Here is an 18418-nt window from a genome sequence, read left to right on the forward strand (position 1 = left end):
CATGTGACCAGTCAAAGGTCAGGGGTCACAGCAGATGCCAGCCGCAGCTAGCCAGGGGGATTCACAAGTGGCAGCAGTGGAGTCTCACAAGAATGCCTGAGTGTGTGTGCCCATGTGTGTGTGTGTGTGTGTGTGTGTGTGTGTGTGTGTGTGTGTGTGTGTGTGTGGCGTGCGTGCGTTTGGCGTGCATGTGTGTGTGGGTGTGTGTGTGTTAGTGCATGCATTCGGGTTTGTGTGCGTGTGTGCTTGTGCATTTGTGTACGTGTGTGTCCATATGTGTGTGGGTTTATGCGTGCATGTGCAAGTGTGTGTGTGTGTGTGTGAGTACATGCATGTGTGTTTGTGTGTGTGTATGTGTGTCCACGTCTGTGTTTGTGCGTGCATGTGAGTGTGTGTTTGTGCGTGCATGTGTGTGTGTGTGTGTCTGTCCGTGGTACCACGCAGGTGTGTATCCCTAACAGGAATAGCTGTGCCCTCTCACAATGTAACCAGCCCATAAACACTTGTGTGGGCTTAAGTCGGGGGACAGGAGTCAAAGAAGCAGAGTGGACATAGCGCTGTGCAGGGAAGAAACACACAAACACACACACACACAAACAAAACCGCAAGATATGCGTCCACATAAACACTTGGGCTGTGTAATGCTTTGTTTTCCAATTCATAGGAAAGGAGATGCACTCATATGAACACACACACACACACACACACACACACACACACACACACACACACACACACACACACACACACACACACACACACACTTTAACCTTTACGCCACTTCCAAGGTTCAAATAAAACACATATCTGAACACACACACACACACACAAGCTCACACACACACAAACCCCCCAACACACATACACACACACACACACACACACACACACACACACACACACACACACACACACACACACACACACACACACACACACACACACACATTAACCAAAATGACTTCCAAAATTGACATCTTAAAACCATTCCAGCACCACCCCCACCCCCCCCCCCCCCCCCGCCCAGACGGGCCTCACGTCGGCAGGCCTTGCGGTGGGTGGGGGGCTGGGCGGGGTCGCGGGCGTAGCCCCCCTGGCAGTACTGGCAGTGGCGCCCGGCTGTGTGGTGACGGCACTGCTGGCACAGCCCCCCGCTGCGGCGCCCAGACTGCTGGAACACCTCCATGCTGAAGCGACACTTGGAGGAGTGGCCGTTGCACTCACACGCTGAGGAGGGGGAGGGGGGGGAGGGGGGGGAGGGGGGGAGGAGGAGGAGGAGGGGAGGGAGGGGGAGGGAGGGGGGGGGGGTGAGGGGGGAGGAGGGGAGGGAGGGGAAGAGGAGGGAGAGGAGGGGGAGGGAGGGGAAGAGGAGGGGGAGGAGGAGGGGGAGGGAGGGGGAGGGAGGAGGAGGGGGGGGGGAGGAGGGGGAGGAGGGGGAGGAGGGGGAGGAGAGGGAGGAGGAGGGGAGGAGGAGGGGGAGGGAGGGGGAGGGAGGAGGAGGGGGAGGGAGGGGAGGAGAGAGGAGGGGAGGGAGGGGAGGGAGGGGGGGAGGAGGGGGGAGGAGGGGAGGGAGGGGAGGGAGGGGAGGAGGGGGAGGAGGGGGAGGAGGAGGGAGGAGAGGGGGAGGGAGGGGGAGGGAGGAGGAGGGGAGAGAGGGGAAGAGGAGGGAGAGGATGGGGAGGGAGGGGGGGAGGAGGGGGGAGGAGGGGAGGGAGGGGAAGAGGAGGGGGGTGGGGGAGGAGGAGGGGGGAGGGGGAAGTAGGGGGAGGAGGAGGAAAAGGAGAGGAGGGGGAGGAGGAGGAGAGGGATGGGGAGGACGAGAAATAAGAAGAGAAAGTGGAGGGGAATAAAGAGGAAGATGAGGAGGAGGAGGAGGAGGAGGAGCAGGATAAAGAAGAGAAGAGGAGGAAGAGGAGGATAATGAAGAAGGAGAGGAGGAGGAGGAGAAGAAGCAGGAGGAGGAAGAGGATCAGGATAATGAGGAGGAAGAGAAAGAGTTAACAGTTAACAACCCAACCTAACAATGCCAGACTTGTTGGTTGTAATGTGAAATCCTAAATAAACCTCAATACACATTAATGAAAATTCTGTTCAACATAAGATCATTTCATGATTAATTACTAAACAATATCAAAAACACTATCACCACCGCATTCTTGAGTCCCTTGAGAGGTGTCTGCATACGCATCACATACATGCATATATATATCAATTTGTACAATTATCTTTGAACTTTGAACAAGATTGAACAGGCAATGCATGGAAGTGCAACAGAGTTTCCAAGACGAAGGCTGTGCATATTTCTTGTTATGACACTTGGGCAGACAGTCTCAATTGCCAGTCAGACAAAAGTCTGCATTTATTCAATCTTCTAAATCCTCTCCTTCTCACGTTTACTAATCTTCTCAGGTTGTCCTATCAATGACAGCAAACACTTCGACGTCTTGTGTTTGAAAGGGAGAAAGAAAACATTGTGCAATAAGCTGTCAAAAGATGGAAATTCCAGGTTCAGAGACCAGCAGTCTTCCCCAGAATTTTGGGTCAACCATCTGGATTTTGTAAAAAATCAAAACATAACCCAGAGGTTACGTTAGACGTAACCAAACCTGCTGAACCCAAATATCCTCCAAAATGTTCCAACCAACGTTGGTTTGCGCTTTTATTGTTGAAAGCGATATGAAACCCGGCCAAATATCAACCCGAGGTTCATCAAACCACACTTAACGTATTATCAACCAGTAGAGTGTGGGAGGGGGAACTTACCGACGCAGGGGTTGGGCTGCGTGGGCGTGGCCCGGTGCCAGGGCCTATCAAAATAAAAGTCCTCGCACACGTCGCAGTCCGGCCCCGCCGTGTGATGCTCGCACACGCACACCGCTCGCCCGTGGTCGTCGCGGCGACACTTGGAGGCGTGGCCGTTGCACTTGCACCGGCCTCCCACCTGCAGGTCGGAGAGCGCCAGAGGGGGCGCCGGGGGCGGGGCCAAGACCCGCGGCGGGGGAGGGGCCAGCTGCATGTTCCCGAAGCCCCTCCCCGCGTGATGATGGTTCCTCCGCCGCCTCAGCTCCCGCCCCCCCCCCTGGTGGTCTCGGCCGCCCTGGCCCTGGTCCACCCTCCAGCGACACCCCGCGCCCGGACACGGGGGCCACTGCGGTTGGTCCTTCTTGCGGCCCCGTTTCCGGCCCTTCCCCGCCCTCGTCTTCGGGGGCGGGGCCTCGTCCCGGCCGAAAACGTCCCCGCCCCCCTCGCCCGTGACGTTGAGCTCCTCCCCCCCCGGGCCCCCCAGGCCCTTGCGGTGGCCCTTCCTGGGGAGCTTCTCCCCCTTGTCCCTCCGGGCCCCCGTCCCGGTGTTCTGCAGCTCCCTCTCCAGATACGTCAGTCCGTTGTCCGACGCCGGCCCCTGGTCCACCTGATCTCCGGCGGCTCCCTGGGAGCCTGCCCTCCAGCCGGGCCCCCCACTCTCCTCCTCCTCGTCCTCTCCATCCCCCACCCCCGGACCGGCCCCCTCCCCCGTCCCTCCCCTCCCCCCGGGCCTGACGGGGCGTCCCGCGCTGGACGCCTGGTGGAACACCACCCGGACGTCGGTGGCCGTCACCCAGTCCTGGAGGGTGGGGCTGTGGTCAAAGTCCACGGAGGACGGCCGCCCGTCCAGGGTGGAGAAGGCCAGCACCGTGCCCCCCCGGTGCTTGGGCAGGGGCCGGGGGTCCGAGCACAGGGGCTCCGTCTCGCGGTGCCGCGTCTGGGCCGCGGTGCGGGCCGGCAGGCCGAAGGTCCCGGGACAGTCGCTGGAGTAGTGCTGCATGGGCCGCCACGTCCGCCCGCGGTCCATGGACTTGAGCACCGAGATGGAGAAGGGCTCCGGGGGCGCCCCTTGGTGGCAGAACTGCAGGCTGACGTAGGTGACCTCGAAGCGCCGGCCCAGGGGGAGGGTGATGACCCAGTCCCCGCCCTCCAGGCCCCCCCCACCCCCCCCGCCCCCCCCGCCCCCCCCGCCCTGGGACCTCCAGCAGCTGAGGTTGTGGGGGTTGTGGAGGTCCGTCAGGGCGCTGGTGACGCCGGCCCCGGGCTCGGGGCGGCGCAGGGAGTTGCCGGCGGTGACGGGGACGCCGTACGCGGCGTTGATGAACTCGGACAGGCAGTGGCGCGGACGCCCGTCATGGTGGTAGCAGGGGTCCTGCGGCGAGGTCCAGCTCAGCGGCGCGTGGGAGAGGGCGGGCGAGAGGAAGGACGGCGGGAGGAAGAGGAGGAGCAGAGGGAGGACCGAGGAGACCAGGCGGGAGGGGGGAAGGGGAAGTGACATCATGTCATCGGGCCTGTGGCAGGGGAAGAAGGAAAGAAAACGAAATAAAAAAAACGAACGTGAGGAGAAAGCCAAAAAAAGTGATGGATTTATGGCGCGTTTTGAAGCCAAAACAGAGAAGAAAAAGACGTTGCGGGACCACCTGTGTCTTTATTGGAAACACACTGTGTACCCGCTCCACGCATTCCCCTTCATGCAGGGCTTTGTTTGTTAATCCCGCCGTCAAGATGTCATCGCAGCACAACGCAATCTGCAGAACGACCCGACCGCAGAGCCACGGGCCAGCGCCTCAGAACCCCGCGGCACAAACAGCCTTTAACAACGGATTGATCGTAAAACTCAACCGCCCAACCTATAAAAAAACGGGGGGGACGGTTGAGTGAGGTAGCGGGAGGAGGTGATGGTGAGTGGTGGTGGTGGAGGTGGTGGTGGTGGTGGTGGGTCTGAGTGGACCCTTCTTGGAGGATGACAAAAAACATGTCCGACAGCTGGGGCCAAGAAGAACCATGGACTGGACCGCATCCAGGAGATTTATGACTCTCTCTCCGGCCCCCCCACCCCCCCGGCCCATTTCAAATCACTTTACCACCGGTCGGTACACACACACACACACACACACACACACACACACACACACACACACACACACACACACACACACACACACACACACACAGAGAGAGCCTGAGCTGGAGCTTCATGTACCCAATGGGAACATGTTAGAAATACTTTCAAATAAATTGGAGAGAGAGAGAGAGAGAGGCAGAGAGAGGATGAGAGAGAGAGAGGGAGGACGAGAGAGGATGAGAGAGAGAGAGGGAGGACGAGAGAGGGTGGGTTGGGATGAGAGAGAGAGAGAGAGAGAGAGAGAGAGAGAGAGAGAGAGAGAGGGAGACGGGAGAGGAGAGGAGAAGGTGGAGGAGAGAGATCCGAGAGTTGGACGGGGAACGGAAAGATTTATGGAGGAGGACTCGTAAACGGCGGTGTGCGTGTTCAGCTCCGCTCGGACACTTCCACCCCACGCTAGGACACAACGGGACACTGTGTCGTCCGCCATGTTAACAAATCGCCCCCCCCCCCCCCAAAGCGCAATTCATCTCCCTGTCACCATATGATACTGTAGAGGCTTGGGTTCACTTCTCCCCTTTCTGCACGGCAAACAATGGGTGGACGTTCCCTCGGACAGAACCACGGACTCTGTGGGATCTTTTTCTTGCGTCGTTTGGTTTTTCGTTTCACACCGAGGGAAAAAAAACAGAAAAATACCACAAAAAACAACTGCTGCGTTGACCTCCTTCGGGTCCTGCCTTTCCTCCGCCCAGACCGTCTCTCCCCCGCTGTTCACATGGAGCTCCTCTGCCTATCGATCAGCAGTCGACTCCGTTCTCGTCCGCTACGTCACCCATCGATCACCCACCCTCTCTGCGTCCGCGTCCAGAGAAGAACGACGCCCCTAACTGCTTCCAGATTGACGGGCCTCCTCTAACAAGCGTTTGACACGACAGTCCGGTCAGGCCGGGCCGTGAGAAGACCTAAGAGGACAAGGACGAAGAAGAAGAGGAGGACAAGGGCCTAAGAGGACAAGGACGAAGAAGAAGAGGAGGACAAGGACCTAAGAGGACAAGGACGAAGAAGAAGAGGAGGACAAGGACCTAAGAGGACAAGGACGAAGAAGAAGACTCAGACCCCCACGGGGTCTGAGTCATCCGGCTCAGTTAGAACAGAGACCGAAACCCCGAGGCTTACCCGAGGACCAGAGGGGGGGCACGGGGTGGGCTTACGGCCAGAGCAGGGGGCAGTCGTGCCCCTGCTGTGGCAACCTGGAGCTTCTCCGGAACTCCAGGTGGAGGTGACGATCAGCCTCCACCTCCACCCACACCTCCATCACAACATCACCCCCATTACTTTCACAACCATCAGCATCTCAACGACCACCTTGACATTCTCCACCGCCACCACCACCACCTTCCCACAACCACCAGCTCCACCTACACCACCGACACAACCCACTCTTTCACCGCCAACCCCCACGCCACCTTCTCCACCACCTCCTTCTCCACCACCTCCTTCTCCACCACCACTGCAACCTACCTAATCCCCACCGTCTCCGTCAACACCTCCACCACCTTCACCCCCTCGTCCACCGCCACTACAACCTTCGTAATCACCACCACCCCCACCCCCATCCCCACCACCATCTCTGACCCCAGCATCTCCACCACCACAACCATCATCACCTCCACCACCACCATCTCCACCACCACCACCGATACAGGAGAGAAATTCCAATCCCATCGGCAAACCCGACAGAGGACATAAAAGGCACGTCGGGACAACGCCCGTATTGGGTGTCGTTGCTTGGGCGCGTTGCTAACGGCAACCCCTGTTGCCTACACCACCGCATTCTGGGTGTCCGGTCCGGCTCCCCGGGGCATTCCAGACGGGTCATGACACGCCCCGTGGGAACCAACCCCCCCATCGCGCCGCTTGAAGGCGTGTGCCCCTAATTGATAGGTTGATTAATTACCCCTGGAGGGCTCCAGAGGTGTCAGCTGTCCCCGCAATGCCTGGAGGACGAGCGGCAGGGTTTGAAGCCCCGCCGTCGGGAGGAAACCCGAGGAAAGGGAAACAGAGGGGGGGGGAAAGGTTGCGGGGAGATCTTCTGTAACCTGGGTCGTTGTCCTGGTTCGGGAAGTTGAAGGAGCACTGGTTGTTAATGGACTGTATTTATACAGCACTTTACAATATTGCCTGACGTTAACCCATTCATGCACACATTCACACGCCGACGGCGGAGTCAACGATAAAAGTCGACCGCCAGCTCGTCGGGAGCAGTTAGGGTTAGGTGCCTTGCTCAGGGACACCGCGACACTCAGCTAGGAGGAGCTGGGGATCGAACAAGCAACCCTTGCGGTTACCAGCCATCCCACTCAAACTCCTGAACCACTGCCGCACTGGTTGTTGCTAGTGCCGGCTACACAGCGAGGGGGTCAGAGTTGAAGTTGCAATACGTTTCGCACTCTTGACTCACTGAGACAAAGCAGAGCGCGTCTCGCGTTTGTTTTGCTAATGTTACCACTTAAATTAGCTTGACCGCTCTGAATAAACAAAAGAAAAGCCAGGCCAGGCATTCATCATCCATCTTGTGAAGGATTGCTTGAGATATCCTTGTGGTGGATGGTCGAAAATAATATTTAGATTAGAATATATAGTTCAATCGTCTCTAAACAAGCCCCCGCTCAACCCAGACGCGGCCGGTGGTGCAACTTTCCAGCGTAAGAGCGAGGGTAGCGTTGAGGATTACGGTCCGGTTTGTTTAACATTCTTACACTCACGTCACGTGTATTTATACTACTCCTTCACCGCCCTTTAACTCCAGCCGACTCCAAGAGCCTCGGATGGAACGAGACAGCGCACCATTCCCCCCCCCCTTACCACCGTTCCTTGGTTTAACAAGAAGGGAAACCTAGTGACGGTCCCACTTTGCGGCTGACTTTGATCCACTTGGATCCGCTAGTGGCCACTTGGATCTACTAGTGGCCACTTGGATCCACTAGTGGCCACTTGGATCCACTAGTGGCCACTTGGATCCACTAGTGGCCACTTGGATCCACTTGGATCCACTAGTGCCCACTTGGATTGCCTAGTGCCTAGTGGCCACTTTAATCCACAAGGGACCACTCGGACTTGTCATTGTTGGGGTTATGTTAGCTAATTAACCTCTCGTCTCACTACAGCTTCTATAATGGATAGATTCCCCTTCTGAGACCCCCCCCCCCCCCCCCCCCCCCTAGGTCGGATCCACATTCTCTGGGCCGAAACCGGATCATCCCTTTGGCACCTCTACTGTAACCGGTTGGATATGGTATCAAGGTCCTTCCCCCCCCACCCGGCCCCCTTCTCACACAGACCCCCTGCTGCCTTCCATAAATTCCCACAGCCGGCATGTCGGAAGAACGTGGAAGTGCTGCGGAACTCTGTGCTAATACGCTGCCTGGACAACTCTGACATCCAGGACGCGCTTGTAAAATAATGTCGTTATTGCAGATGCAACCAAAATCGACAGCCATGTTCGAGACTTGACTCGAGAATAATTATTGAATATATTATATAATATATATATAATTTTTATATGACAACATAAAAAATAATAAATATATTTGAAAAATTATCCAAAAAAGAAAAAGACCCAAACCAGAACTATTGCCCGCGTACATCAGGCCTGCAACCCGATAGTGTTGGTGATGGGGCTCGACCAACCGAGCGCCCCCAGCCGCACGGTTCAGCTTCAAACGCAGCTCTGCCCAGTCTGGCCCGGAGCTACAGGCTCACATACGCGCCAGCAGCCTCTCCGTTCATGTTCACAGCGGCGAGGAACCTTGTGTGAACCGGAGCGACCCACGGCGCGCCGCTCCGGTTCACACCGGGACCACCCGCCCGGGACCACCACTACCACGTGTTTAGAAGAATAAAACCCACTTTGAAGGTCCACGAAGCCGTTCTTTATCCTTTCAACATCACTTTTTTGATTTGTTTCTACACGGCCCCAGAAAAAGAATAAGAAGGGGGGGGGGGGGGGGGGGGGGGGGGGTAGTCGAGTGTAGGAGGTCAGAGAGATGCTGTAATGTGTGGAGAGGGAGCGTGGGGGAGTTGATGGTCCTGGGAACGGACGTGGGAACGGAGTGGCGGGGATGAGCTCAGTAACAGTGGAGGATAAACGAGGATTAGATAGGTGTGCTGTCTGGGCGCTCTCTTTTTTCCCCTGTTATCGTGTAATGAACACCGGGCCTGAGGAGGTGAGCGTGGTATGGGACGGCCGGGGAGCCCGTGCGGTCATGAGCGCTGTTCCGGAGTGTTGCTTTAGAGTCCTTCCAAGTTCCAGCGTGTGGCCACGATGGAGGAGTCAGTTCATTAGAGACGCACTGAGCAGATGGCCAGACACCCAGAGCAGCTTGGGTTTACACATCACGAGGGGGTTATAAAGAAAATAATGAGAGTTGTATGAAAGCAAAATGGGGTACGATTTTCTTTTTCATCCCCTTTGTTTTGATTAAATTTGGTTTTGATTTGAGTCTCATGGTTCCGATTTTAATTACATTGTGGGGGCTGGGGATTGAGTCAATGGTTCGTTGGCTTACAGGCCATTGCTATAGATCAAAACGCATGGAAACCACGAGACTCCGTCACACTCTAATGTAGGAGCATAACGCTTTGGGCACAAAAATGGTAGACTGCAGCTTTAAAGAAACAATGAAAAACTGCGATGACATGAACACTACAAATATAAAGAGAATATTAACCGGCCAATCTTAAAAGAGGCATACGACTAAATATAAACGCAAAGACAGAAGTAGACCTACTACGTCGTGAGTTGTTGTGACTGAAAGGTCACAAGGGTCACGGGGGGACGGGACGGGGGCTAAACACTATACCTGTTGTCTACTCTTGGCCCTATATTTCACCCGGTGCGGGTCTTGCTGCCTGTGCTGGGGGTGGGGGTGGGGGGGGGTCCCGTTATGTGGTGAGCAGATGAGCTGGATATGGAGCCGTCCCACACATTTTAACATTCCTCGTCATGGCCAAAACGCTCCGTGTCCAGGAAGGATACCACCGTGTCGGCCAAGAGGCCCTCGCAGAGAGAGGGATGAAACCAGAGCACAGATTCTGAACTATTACATCTGAAGATAAATGCGCAAGTCTTTTTGGGTGGAGATCAAAATAAACAAGGGTCACGGTTGCTTTTTGTGGATGCGTGCGTAATCATGTTATGTTATTTTTAAACCAATTACAGAGATGGGGGGGGGGGTCTTCTAAATGTAGGCCTTACTGTTTGCAAATCCTTGTTCAGATCCCGCGAGACACACAGTAGCCCCTTGGCTTTAAATACATCTGATCAATATAATCTCCGTCGTAGAATCTCGTATTGTCACATCCGCCGCTCTGGCGCACCTGCTGGCACGCGTCACTGCAATGACACCTTTGTTAATTTCCAATTGTCCCTCACCACCCCACCCACCCCCCCTAAAGCACGTCTGAAATACAACACTGGGACCTGGTTGGGAAGAAGGGAAAGGCTATGTATATATACCCTAACCCCCCCGTCCGTCCGTCCGTCCGTATTCTCAAACGGCATTCCGGCTGTGTCTGTGCTGCCGCGGAGGAGCGCATTCCTGGAGCGCAGGTTTACGCTCTATCTTCTGGTTTAACAGCATTCTGCAACTGTCATGAAACACACTAAATAGATTATAGCCACTGTTTCGCTTTTTTTTTTTACACCGTCACCTGTGGGAAAGGGAATGCCCATGGGTCGGGGTGCAGGTTTAGTCCTATATGGGATATGCTATACTGACAATGCGTGGAAACGGGGGCCTAAACAACTCGAGTTTATTTGGCTGGCCTTTGCGTAGTATTTCTCCCTGCATAGAGTGCATATGTCCTTGATATTTGAAGGAGAATACTTAGGCTTACTTTAACACCACACACACACCCACACCCACACCCACACTTTTCCTCCCACGCTGTACCTCCTCACACACAAATTGGCAGAGCCCGTTCCATTAAGGTTTTGTTTAAAACGGCGGAGTGGTTGAGCAACAGATGGGAATAGAGTGGTTTTAAGTTTTAATGTTCTAATGACGCAAATGCCAGCTCCAGCCGCAGAAAACAAATGAAAAACTTTCCTCAGGGCAGTTTGTTTTGTGTCAAATTAATGCATTTAAAATGTTAAACCCTGGAGTACATGCCAACACCAAATGAGTTCTCTGTGTTGTTATTCTTTTAATTGTATTCCAACAAACTTGGGCTGCAGGCTATAAACAGGGTTTCTTTAAACAGGGCCCGATGAAATTAATCTCAGTGGTTTATTTAAAACCGCGGGCTCTATTTATATTGTAACAGCCATTTGGCCCATGGCTGTAAGTCACTGGATAAAAAACAAACACCAAAACTATGAGTCCGTGGTTTCTTGGATTTGTATTCTCTTCAAATAATAATATCACAATATTAATGAGAAATATTTACTGTAGGACCAGATATTGTGTTTGGGGCGCTTTAACGTTGATTCATGTGTGCACGGTTCATTAAGTACTAATTGGTGTAATTAGGCTGCATAGTTGCGGTAGGCCTAATTCAGATTATTGTGTGGTTAGCCCCCCGAAGCGACGGGTTTCAATGGAAGGATAATTGCATACCAATTGCATAATGTCTGTAATCAGACAGTATCATTATTTACTATGTTAACGTTGGCCCAACACCAATTTTATGAGCGCATCAATATCCATTAAATCTACTGGCGTTTAAAATGTAGTTAAAAGTCCTGAATGAAGTTCAGTCAAACTCCAGTATTTAGTGCAGTACTTAAAGCCATGCATCTCGATATGGAGCTGTAGGGGTGTGACTGACATTAAACTTCAAACATCTAGAATCAGATATTGAAATAACTGCAACAAATAAAAAGTATACATATACACGCATAATAACAATAATCAATCAATCAGTAGGCGAGTCCAACACATGTATTTTCGAATCAACAAAATACTGAATCCACAACGCGGACTACAGAAGCCTTTCGCTTATTTTGCCATTCTAGATTTAAATCCAATAAATAGGCTTTGCACAAAGCTCGAGGGGTGATGAAAAAAAGATAAGTACAAGTCGGCGCCATCAATTAAAGGATAAAACGTGTTCCACTCACCATGTGAACCAAAAGTAATCCCTCTCTGCTCAATTGCGGTCATGCGCTTGTCTCACGCAATAAAGCGACCGCCGCAGGACAGCAGCAGCGAGTGTGGGCGAGATTCCCCGAGTGGGACGGCAGCAAGTGTGTGTGCTGAACTCCCGGAGCAGGACAGCAGCAACAAGTGTGTGCGGTAGTCCCGAAGTGGAACGGCGGCTGCGAGTGTGCGGGAGTCACGGAGTGGGACAGCGGCAGCAGCGGGGCTGAGCGCTGGGATCCGCGTACGGTAGGAGGCGTCCCATCCCTGACGTAGACATATGAGGCCTACAACACACACACACACACACACACACACACACACACACACACACACACACACACACACACACACACACACACACACACACACACACACACACACACACACACACACACACACACACACACACACACACACACACCTGGCCTTTAGGCTGGGTAAAGGGAACGACTTGATCTCCCGCCCCTCGGGTTCATTATTGGAAGTGGCGGGCACTTTGACGGAGGCAGGGAGAAAAGGCTGGAGACTCTCGCCGTTATTAGGAGATCCGTGCTCGCCCTGAAATAATTAACCACCGGCCATTTCTTTCTTCCAATTAGATCATTGGAGAAGAGGAGAGGGGGGTGGGGGACCTCTTGTTAATCGACAAGTGGATCGTTCTCAGATGTGCTCGTGCGGAGAAACAAAAACTGATACAGATGGAAAAGGCTGCGTGCGTGCGTTTGAGAGAGAAAGGGTGCGTGTGTGTGTGTGTGTGTGTGTGTGTGTGTGTGTGTGTGTGTGTGTGTGTGTGTGTGTGTGTGTGTGTGTGTGTGTGTGTGTGTGTGTGTGTGTGTGTGTTTGTGTATGTGCGTGTGTCCGTACGCGTGCATATTCAAAACAAAGAAAATACTAAGGTAAAGGATAATGGGAAGATTGGGGCACGGCAGAAAAGGGAAAGTTTCCCAGGGAAAACTATAAAACTGATTGATGACTTCCCAGCAGGAATGCTTCCCCCAGGTGTGTGTGTCAAGTAGTTACCGACTCGTTGGGAAATGCTATCCTTGGAAACAGGACAAGTGCAATAAAGTCAATTGAAGAAATGGCACGTTTGCGCGTCAATATCTCCCTCCTTGGCATCGCGAACACAAAGGCGTGTGTGTGTGCAGCGCGCCCCGGGCTAGGGCTGAGATAAGTGTGGGCGTTCAATTATCGATTGGAATAACAAAATGCGTTTGGATACCAGACCGATAGCATAACCCCCTCGCCTATAAATTATAGGCTTATAATAAACGATAAACACAGTCAACGGGTGAGGGACCCAGTGCCAGAATGTTTCGCCCTGCAGCGTGTAGGCTTAACAAAGGGAGGTGGAATCATAACAAATAGAAGCGCAATTATACACTCATGCACTCAGCATCATCCGCTTGTTACGGAACTGGAGCGCATTTCACAAGACAACGGTGTCTGAATTTGACGGATTGCCTCCATAATAAAATATGGAGACCAAATCGCAACAATGTGCCGTTGTTGTGAGTAAGCCAATGTCAGGTAAGGCCCATAGAACCCATAGGGAACATGGGAGATTTGCTCTCATTTCTCTTTATAGGCCTGCTAATGATGATGTCATTTTATAATGTGTGCGTGTGTGTGTGTGTGTCTGTTGATTTTGAAAATATTTAACTGCATTAAACAGTCAGTTCTCACTTCTGAGGCACATGTCTGAGGCGACCGACGGCGCCTCCATGTGTATATTTTAGGGGAACTGCATATAAACATAACGATTTTCATTCAAAATCGCTTCCCACCAACGGACCTCAGGCCAAAATCGTTAAGGGATTTTGCAACACACACACACACACACACACACACACACACACACACACACACACACACACACACACACACACACACACACACACACACACACACACACACACACACACACACACACACCCCTTTGACGGGAAATTCGAAGACATGTAAACAATCACCCCATTTCTCTTCCCGGGAGTCCGCCAAAGGGCTTCACACAGCTAATCTAAAGGTTAAGCGCGATCAGTACTATGGACGGGGCCCACATGTCGGGATTAAGTTAGATCGATGCGTTGCGCCTCTGGATCAGAAAGTAGATATATGGAACGGACATGGAAACAAAATAAAGGCTACAATTAAAATAAATAAATAAATAAATGAATGAATTCAATAGCCTTAATCAATAAAGCGCCCCCAGATCAAGCCTATTTATTTAAATGCACGCCTTATAATAATAAACAATTACAGACGAGTGTTAAATGAATAATAATAATTTGAACAGGCCTCAGACTGCAGACACAAATCGGTCGTTTTTGGCGCAGGTGTTTGTTTGACGAGGACGAGGTGAGCAGAGAGGTGCCTCAAACACACACACACACACACACACACACACACACACACACACACACACACACACACACACACACACACACACACACACACACACACACACACGCACACACGCACACACGCACACACCGGAGGCTGCGCACATTCATCGCGGAAAAAAACAAAAAATAAGGCCAAAATAAACAAAATAATTCATCATTCTGAGTACAGACCTAATTGTGGATACAATATCGCTTTGTTAATGCTCTTGCTGAGGGCCTAATAGTTGCCTATACTACAGGTGATCTTTATTAACTCTTGTGGTTAATACGTTTGCCAACCAACAGTTACAGATTCACTAAATATATAACACAGTAATATACCCTTGAACAATAGGCTCTGTTTTATTTAATGAATTCACCATTTAGGCAACATATCGAAATTTGGTTGAATGGGCCAAATAATAATACTATATTACAACTGTAAATAATTTAATAAACAAAATAAAGTGGGTAATTACAACAGGCCCGTTTAAATAAGGATATTTAAACGTGGCCGGACGCTTACTGATTGCACCATATTAGGCCTACAACAACGATTAATAGATAGACCATTCATATGTAACATTTTGGTAAATAGCAAAAAAACAAAGAGGATCAGTCCTACGTGTGAGCAACCCAGTGTGAGTCCGGACTGATGGGAGGCGAAGGCCCCGGAGCGGCGTCAGGAGACCTGGGGGGCGGTTGGCTGGTGGAGGTCCGGGTGCTGGTGTACAGTGAGCTCCCTCCCTTGGGACCCCCTCCTCGAACGGGCCCGTCCGCCCGCGGTGGGATGTTGTTACTGGGGAAGAAACACGCACAGCTGGGAGATGTAGGGTCGATGTGCTGGTCATGGACAAGTAGGCCTACAAGTGTTAAATTCAATCCCCGTATCCACGTTGAATGTACCGCATGTCGGCTACGACCAGACAACGCACCATTTTATTTGCTTAAACTATATCTCTATACATCTTTGCATATTTGACACATTTTTTCATCCTATCCCAAGAAGGCATCTTATTTAAAGGCCATTTTCCATAAGATAATTTTAAATCAAAACCGCTGTCTGTTTTTTTTTTACACCGTTTATTTTCCCACACAACCTGTCAACAACACTATGGCATCTCGGTTTTAGGCCTATTTATTATTTATTATATAAATCGGCTATTTCAGAGCCTTTTCGTTCCGTCTTTCCGAGTCTGATTGTGTGGCAACAAATCCCCTAAAACCGCCCGGAGCTCGGCTGCTCCGAGCTCCAGAGGTTTAGTATCTAGGCCTATCCCATGAGGAGGGCTCGATGTAAACTACGCACCAGCGAATCAGAGTTTGTGTAGCCTAGATAATTGTCACACATTGCACAATTTAATAGTTTCATTGAGTGTATTTTCTTTTACCGGCATTGTATCTTTAATTGTTTTAGAAGATACCAGACCAAAATAAATGAACAGTAATGATAGTTTAAAATATTAACGTTAATCATTCAATAATTATTATTTTCGTTGTCCTCGAGGCACTGATTCCAAAATGATTGACTATCTTCTTTTTAAAATATGAACCAGATTAGGCTTATATTGACCAAACAAAAATAGGTCGGCTATTTTAACCTGAGACATTTATGACGTTTATTCAAGGGACATATTTTAGCGGCCTAAAAATAGAGAATATATTGTTATTTATTTAAATAAGCAGCAGTCAATTGGCCTACTGGAAAAAAACGTTTGGATTTATGATTTCATTTTCCATGGTTGCCAATCGTCCATGAGAGAACATAAATGGGCCCAAGCTGGTCTCCTTATGTCACTCTGGAAATAAACTGAGAAAAAGACATACAGATCCACAGTTGAATGCTAAACTGGAAGAAAGAAATATTAAAATTCATTCATCCTCTTTAATGGAGCAGTTTCTGTAACAAATGTGGAAATCAATCTTTAATACCGTTTCGCCGTAGCCTTTGTTTGGTGCATTACTGCCCTCTGGCGGCGGGTCTTATTTGGTGCATTACTGCACTCTGAAGGCGGGTCTTATTTGGTGCATTACTGCCCTCTGGTGGCGGGTCTTATTTAGTGCACTCTGGTGGCGGATCTTGCTTGGTGCATTACTGCCCTCTGGAGGCCGGTCTTGTTTGGTCCATTACTGCCCTCTGGTGGCCGGTCTTGTTTGGTCCATTACTGCCCTCTGGTGGCGGGTCTTGGTACTTCGTGAGAGAAATGTCTCATCCGTCCCCCAGTTCCAACAGACCGAGGCGTCCCCGTCTGCTGACCTCCAACTATCTTGTGGAGACGAATGGATAATGTTGCATTGATAAACTTTCATGCATTACAGGCTATGTGTACTTTAACAAAACTATTTAAATGATCATAAAGTCTATAACCTTACACTTACACCCACCCATCTTTCGTTGACGCAAGAGAGGATTTCCACAAATGTCTCATGGCCATGGGGTAAAAAAGGTAGCCCCCTCCTTTCTATGACCTTTTTCCTAAAAATCGTCTTTTTCTAATACATCAATAATCATACTGTCAGAAAGATTGACATATTTTAACCCATGCAAACTATTAAACAATTCCAAATGTTTGAAAACGATATCGAAACATCAACATATAGTATCAGAATTGAATCGACAGGGGGCAGCAATAACCCTAATCTAGTTAGGCTTTAATTACCCCTAGTCTATGAAGATGTACAGAAGGATAAAACTCTCTCCGGGGGCCAGAGGCAACTAGAAAGCAAACAGTGGCTTGTTCCTCTTCATAAGCGAATGCAAACCAATGTACAATGAGGTGCTTGGGTTAGGTTCTTCCAGATGGAATAGTGTGTTCCACCAAACGGAGTGAAAGCAGCCCTGACCTGAGCCGGAGTTGGAGGTGGAAGGCCAGAAGCGGGGAACCACTGGGGCCCGGGAGTGTTTTAGAGGACCGCTACTCACCCCATACCTCCTAATGATGACAACAACAGAACTACATCACCCATAATGCATCAGCAAGTATCAAGTCAGTCAGGAAAAAAAAAAAGACTACTAAGTTGTACTACTATATGCTGGAAGTGAAATGTTGTTTTATCTTTTGTTTCGGCCTCGCTCCATTTGGGGTCATTAATTGTATAACGATTCTATTTATTTTACTCACCGTTTATAAATACAGTGCACTGGAACAGCCAGGGAGGGAGTTGGAGGGAGCTGTCCAGCTTCAGTGGGAGGAGGAGAGTAGACCAGCAGGTTGCTGAAGACAATGTTGTCATCTGATATCTGGTGAAAAAATGAATCCAAAAACATCACCAGGCTGCTATTCATGTGAATAAAAAAAAAGAAAGTTCCCAATGTTGTTTTCGCCTTTTCTACTTGGGTCCTGTCTGAGGTCAATGGTATTCAGGTGTAGATTGTTTAACCTTGTTCCTAGTTTAGTGTAATAATCCATGATTGGTTTAGTTTATTAAAATCACTGTTGTGTTCTACATTATCCGTGAAAGCATTGTTCAACTCAACTGGCCATCACACATGATCAACTAAGATTCCTCACTAACGAATTGTAAACTAACGTGTGAAACTTTATGGCATCAAACACTAATTTCAATAGTTCTGACAGTCTTACCATTAGTTTCGTGCCACACTCTCCATGCTGGGCTCGGAAGGTGTAAGCCCCCTTTCCACTGGCCTCTGCCTGGCAACGGCTCTGTGATTGGACCACAGGGCCAAGGTTCAGGCGTTTAGGGTCAACGGGGAACCCCGGACCAAAAGCATCCGCCTTCTCCTCCACCACCGTCACCTCCATACTGTCCTGAAGGCACTTCACCCAAACGCGGTCCTGAGACTTCTTTTCAAGGGCGGCCAGCTCGGAGAAGGTCATGAAAAGGGACTTTGATTGGTAGCTGTAGCACGCGACCGGCAGCCATCTAATCACCAGCAGGACTACGTGGAGAGAAAGCGGTGCCATTGCGGTGGTGAACGGAAAAGGTTTCTCCATTAGGGAAGATCCTTAGGCCAAAAGGAACCACCCAGAATGAGATCAAATGGGATCTTTTTGGGT

The 18418-nt window shown here is 50.8% G+C and overlaps 2 protein-coding genes across 4 annotated transcripts in view; both read right to left on the reverse strand.

Moving 5' to 3' along the window:
• ntn5 (netrin 5) overlaps window positions 1-16464 on the reverse strand; it is a 24772-nt gene extending 8308 nt beyond the window's left edge. Inside the window, exons 1-3 of one of the 2 annotated variants that reach the window (XM_030338061.1) lie at window positions 15025-16464; window positions 2764-4313; window positions 1039-1227 (exon numbers count right to left, since the gene is read on the reverse strand). In XM_030338061.1, coding sequence (XP_030193921.1) covers window positions 1039-1227; window positions 2764-4303 — 1729 coding nt within the window. In that variant the 5' untranslated portion in view covers window positions 4304-4313; window positions 15025-16464. Of the gene's footprint in view, window positions 1-1038; window positions 1228-2763; window positions 4314-11993; window positions 12314-15024 lie in introns of those variants that run through there. The other variant, XM_030338060.1, reaches the window with a different exon arrangement.
• LOC115529495 (zona pellucida sperm-binding protein 3) lies at window positions 16463-18385 on the reverse strand. Of its 2 annotated transcripts, none has more exons than XM_030338266.1 (4): window positions 17984-18385; window positions 17522-17640; window positions 17244-17332; window positions 16463-16662 (listed from the first exon to the last, which is right to left on the reverse strand). In XM_030338266.1, exons 1-4 carry the CDS (start codon window positions 18353-18355, stop codon window positions 16562-16564), a joined length of 681 nt encoding a protein of 226 aa, XP_030194126.1. In that variant the 5' UTR covers window positions 18356-18385; the 3' UTR covers window positions 16463-16561. The 2 variants fall into 2 exon arrangements, with proteins under 2 accessions (XP_030194126.1, XP_030194125.1); XM_030338265.1 differs by having other exon boundaries at window positions 16463-16666.
• Window positions 18386-18418: the final 33 nt, after the last annotated feature.

The sequence above is a fragment of the Gadus morhua genome, chromosome 17 (genome assembly GCF_902167405.1).
Source record: "Gadus morhua chromosome 17, gadMor3.0, whole genome shotgun sequence".
NCBI lineage: Eukaryota > Metazoa > Chordata > Actinopteri > Gadiformes > Gadidae > Gadus > Gadus morhua.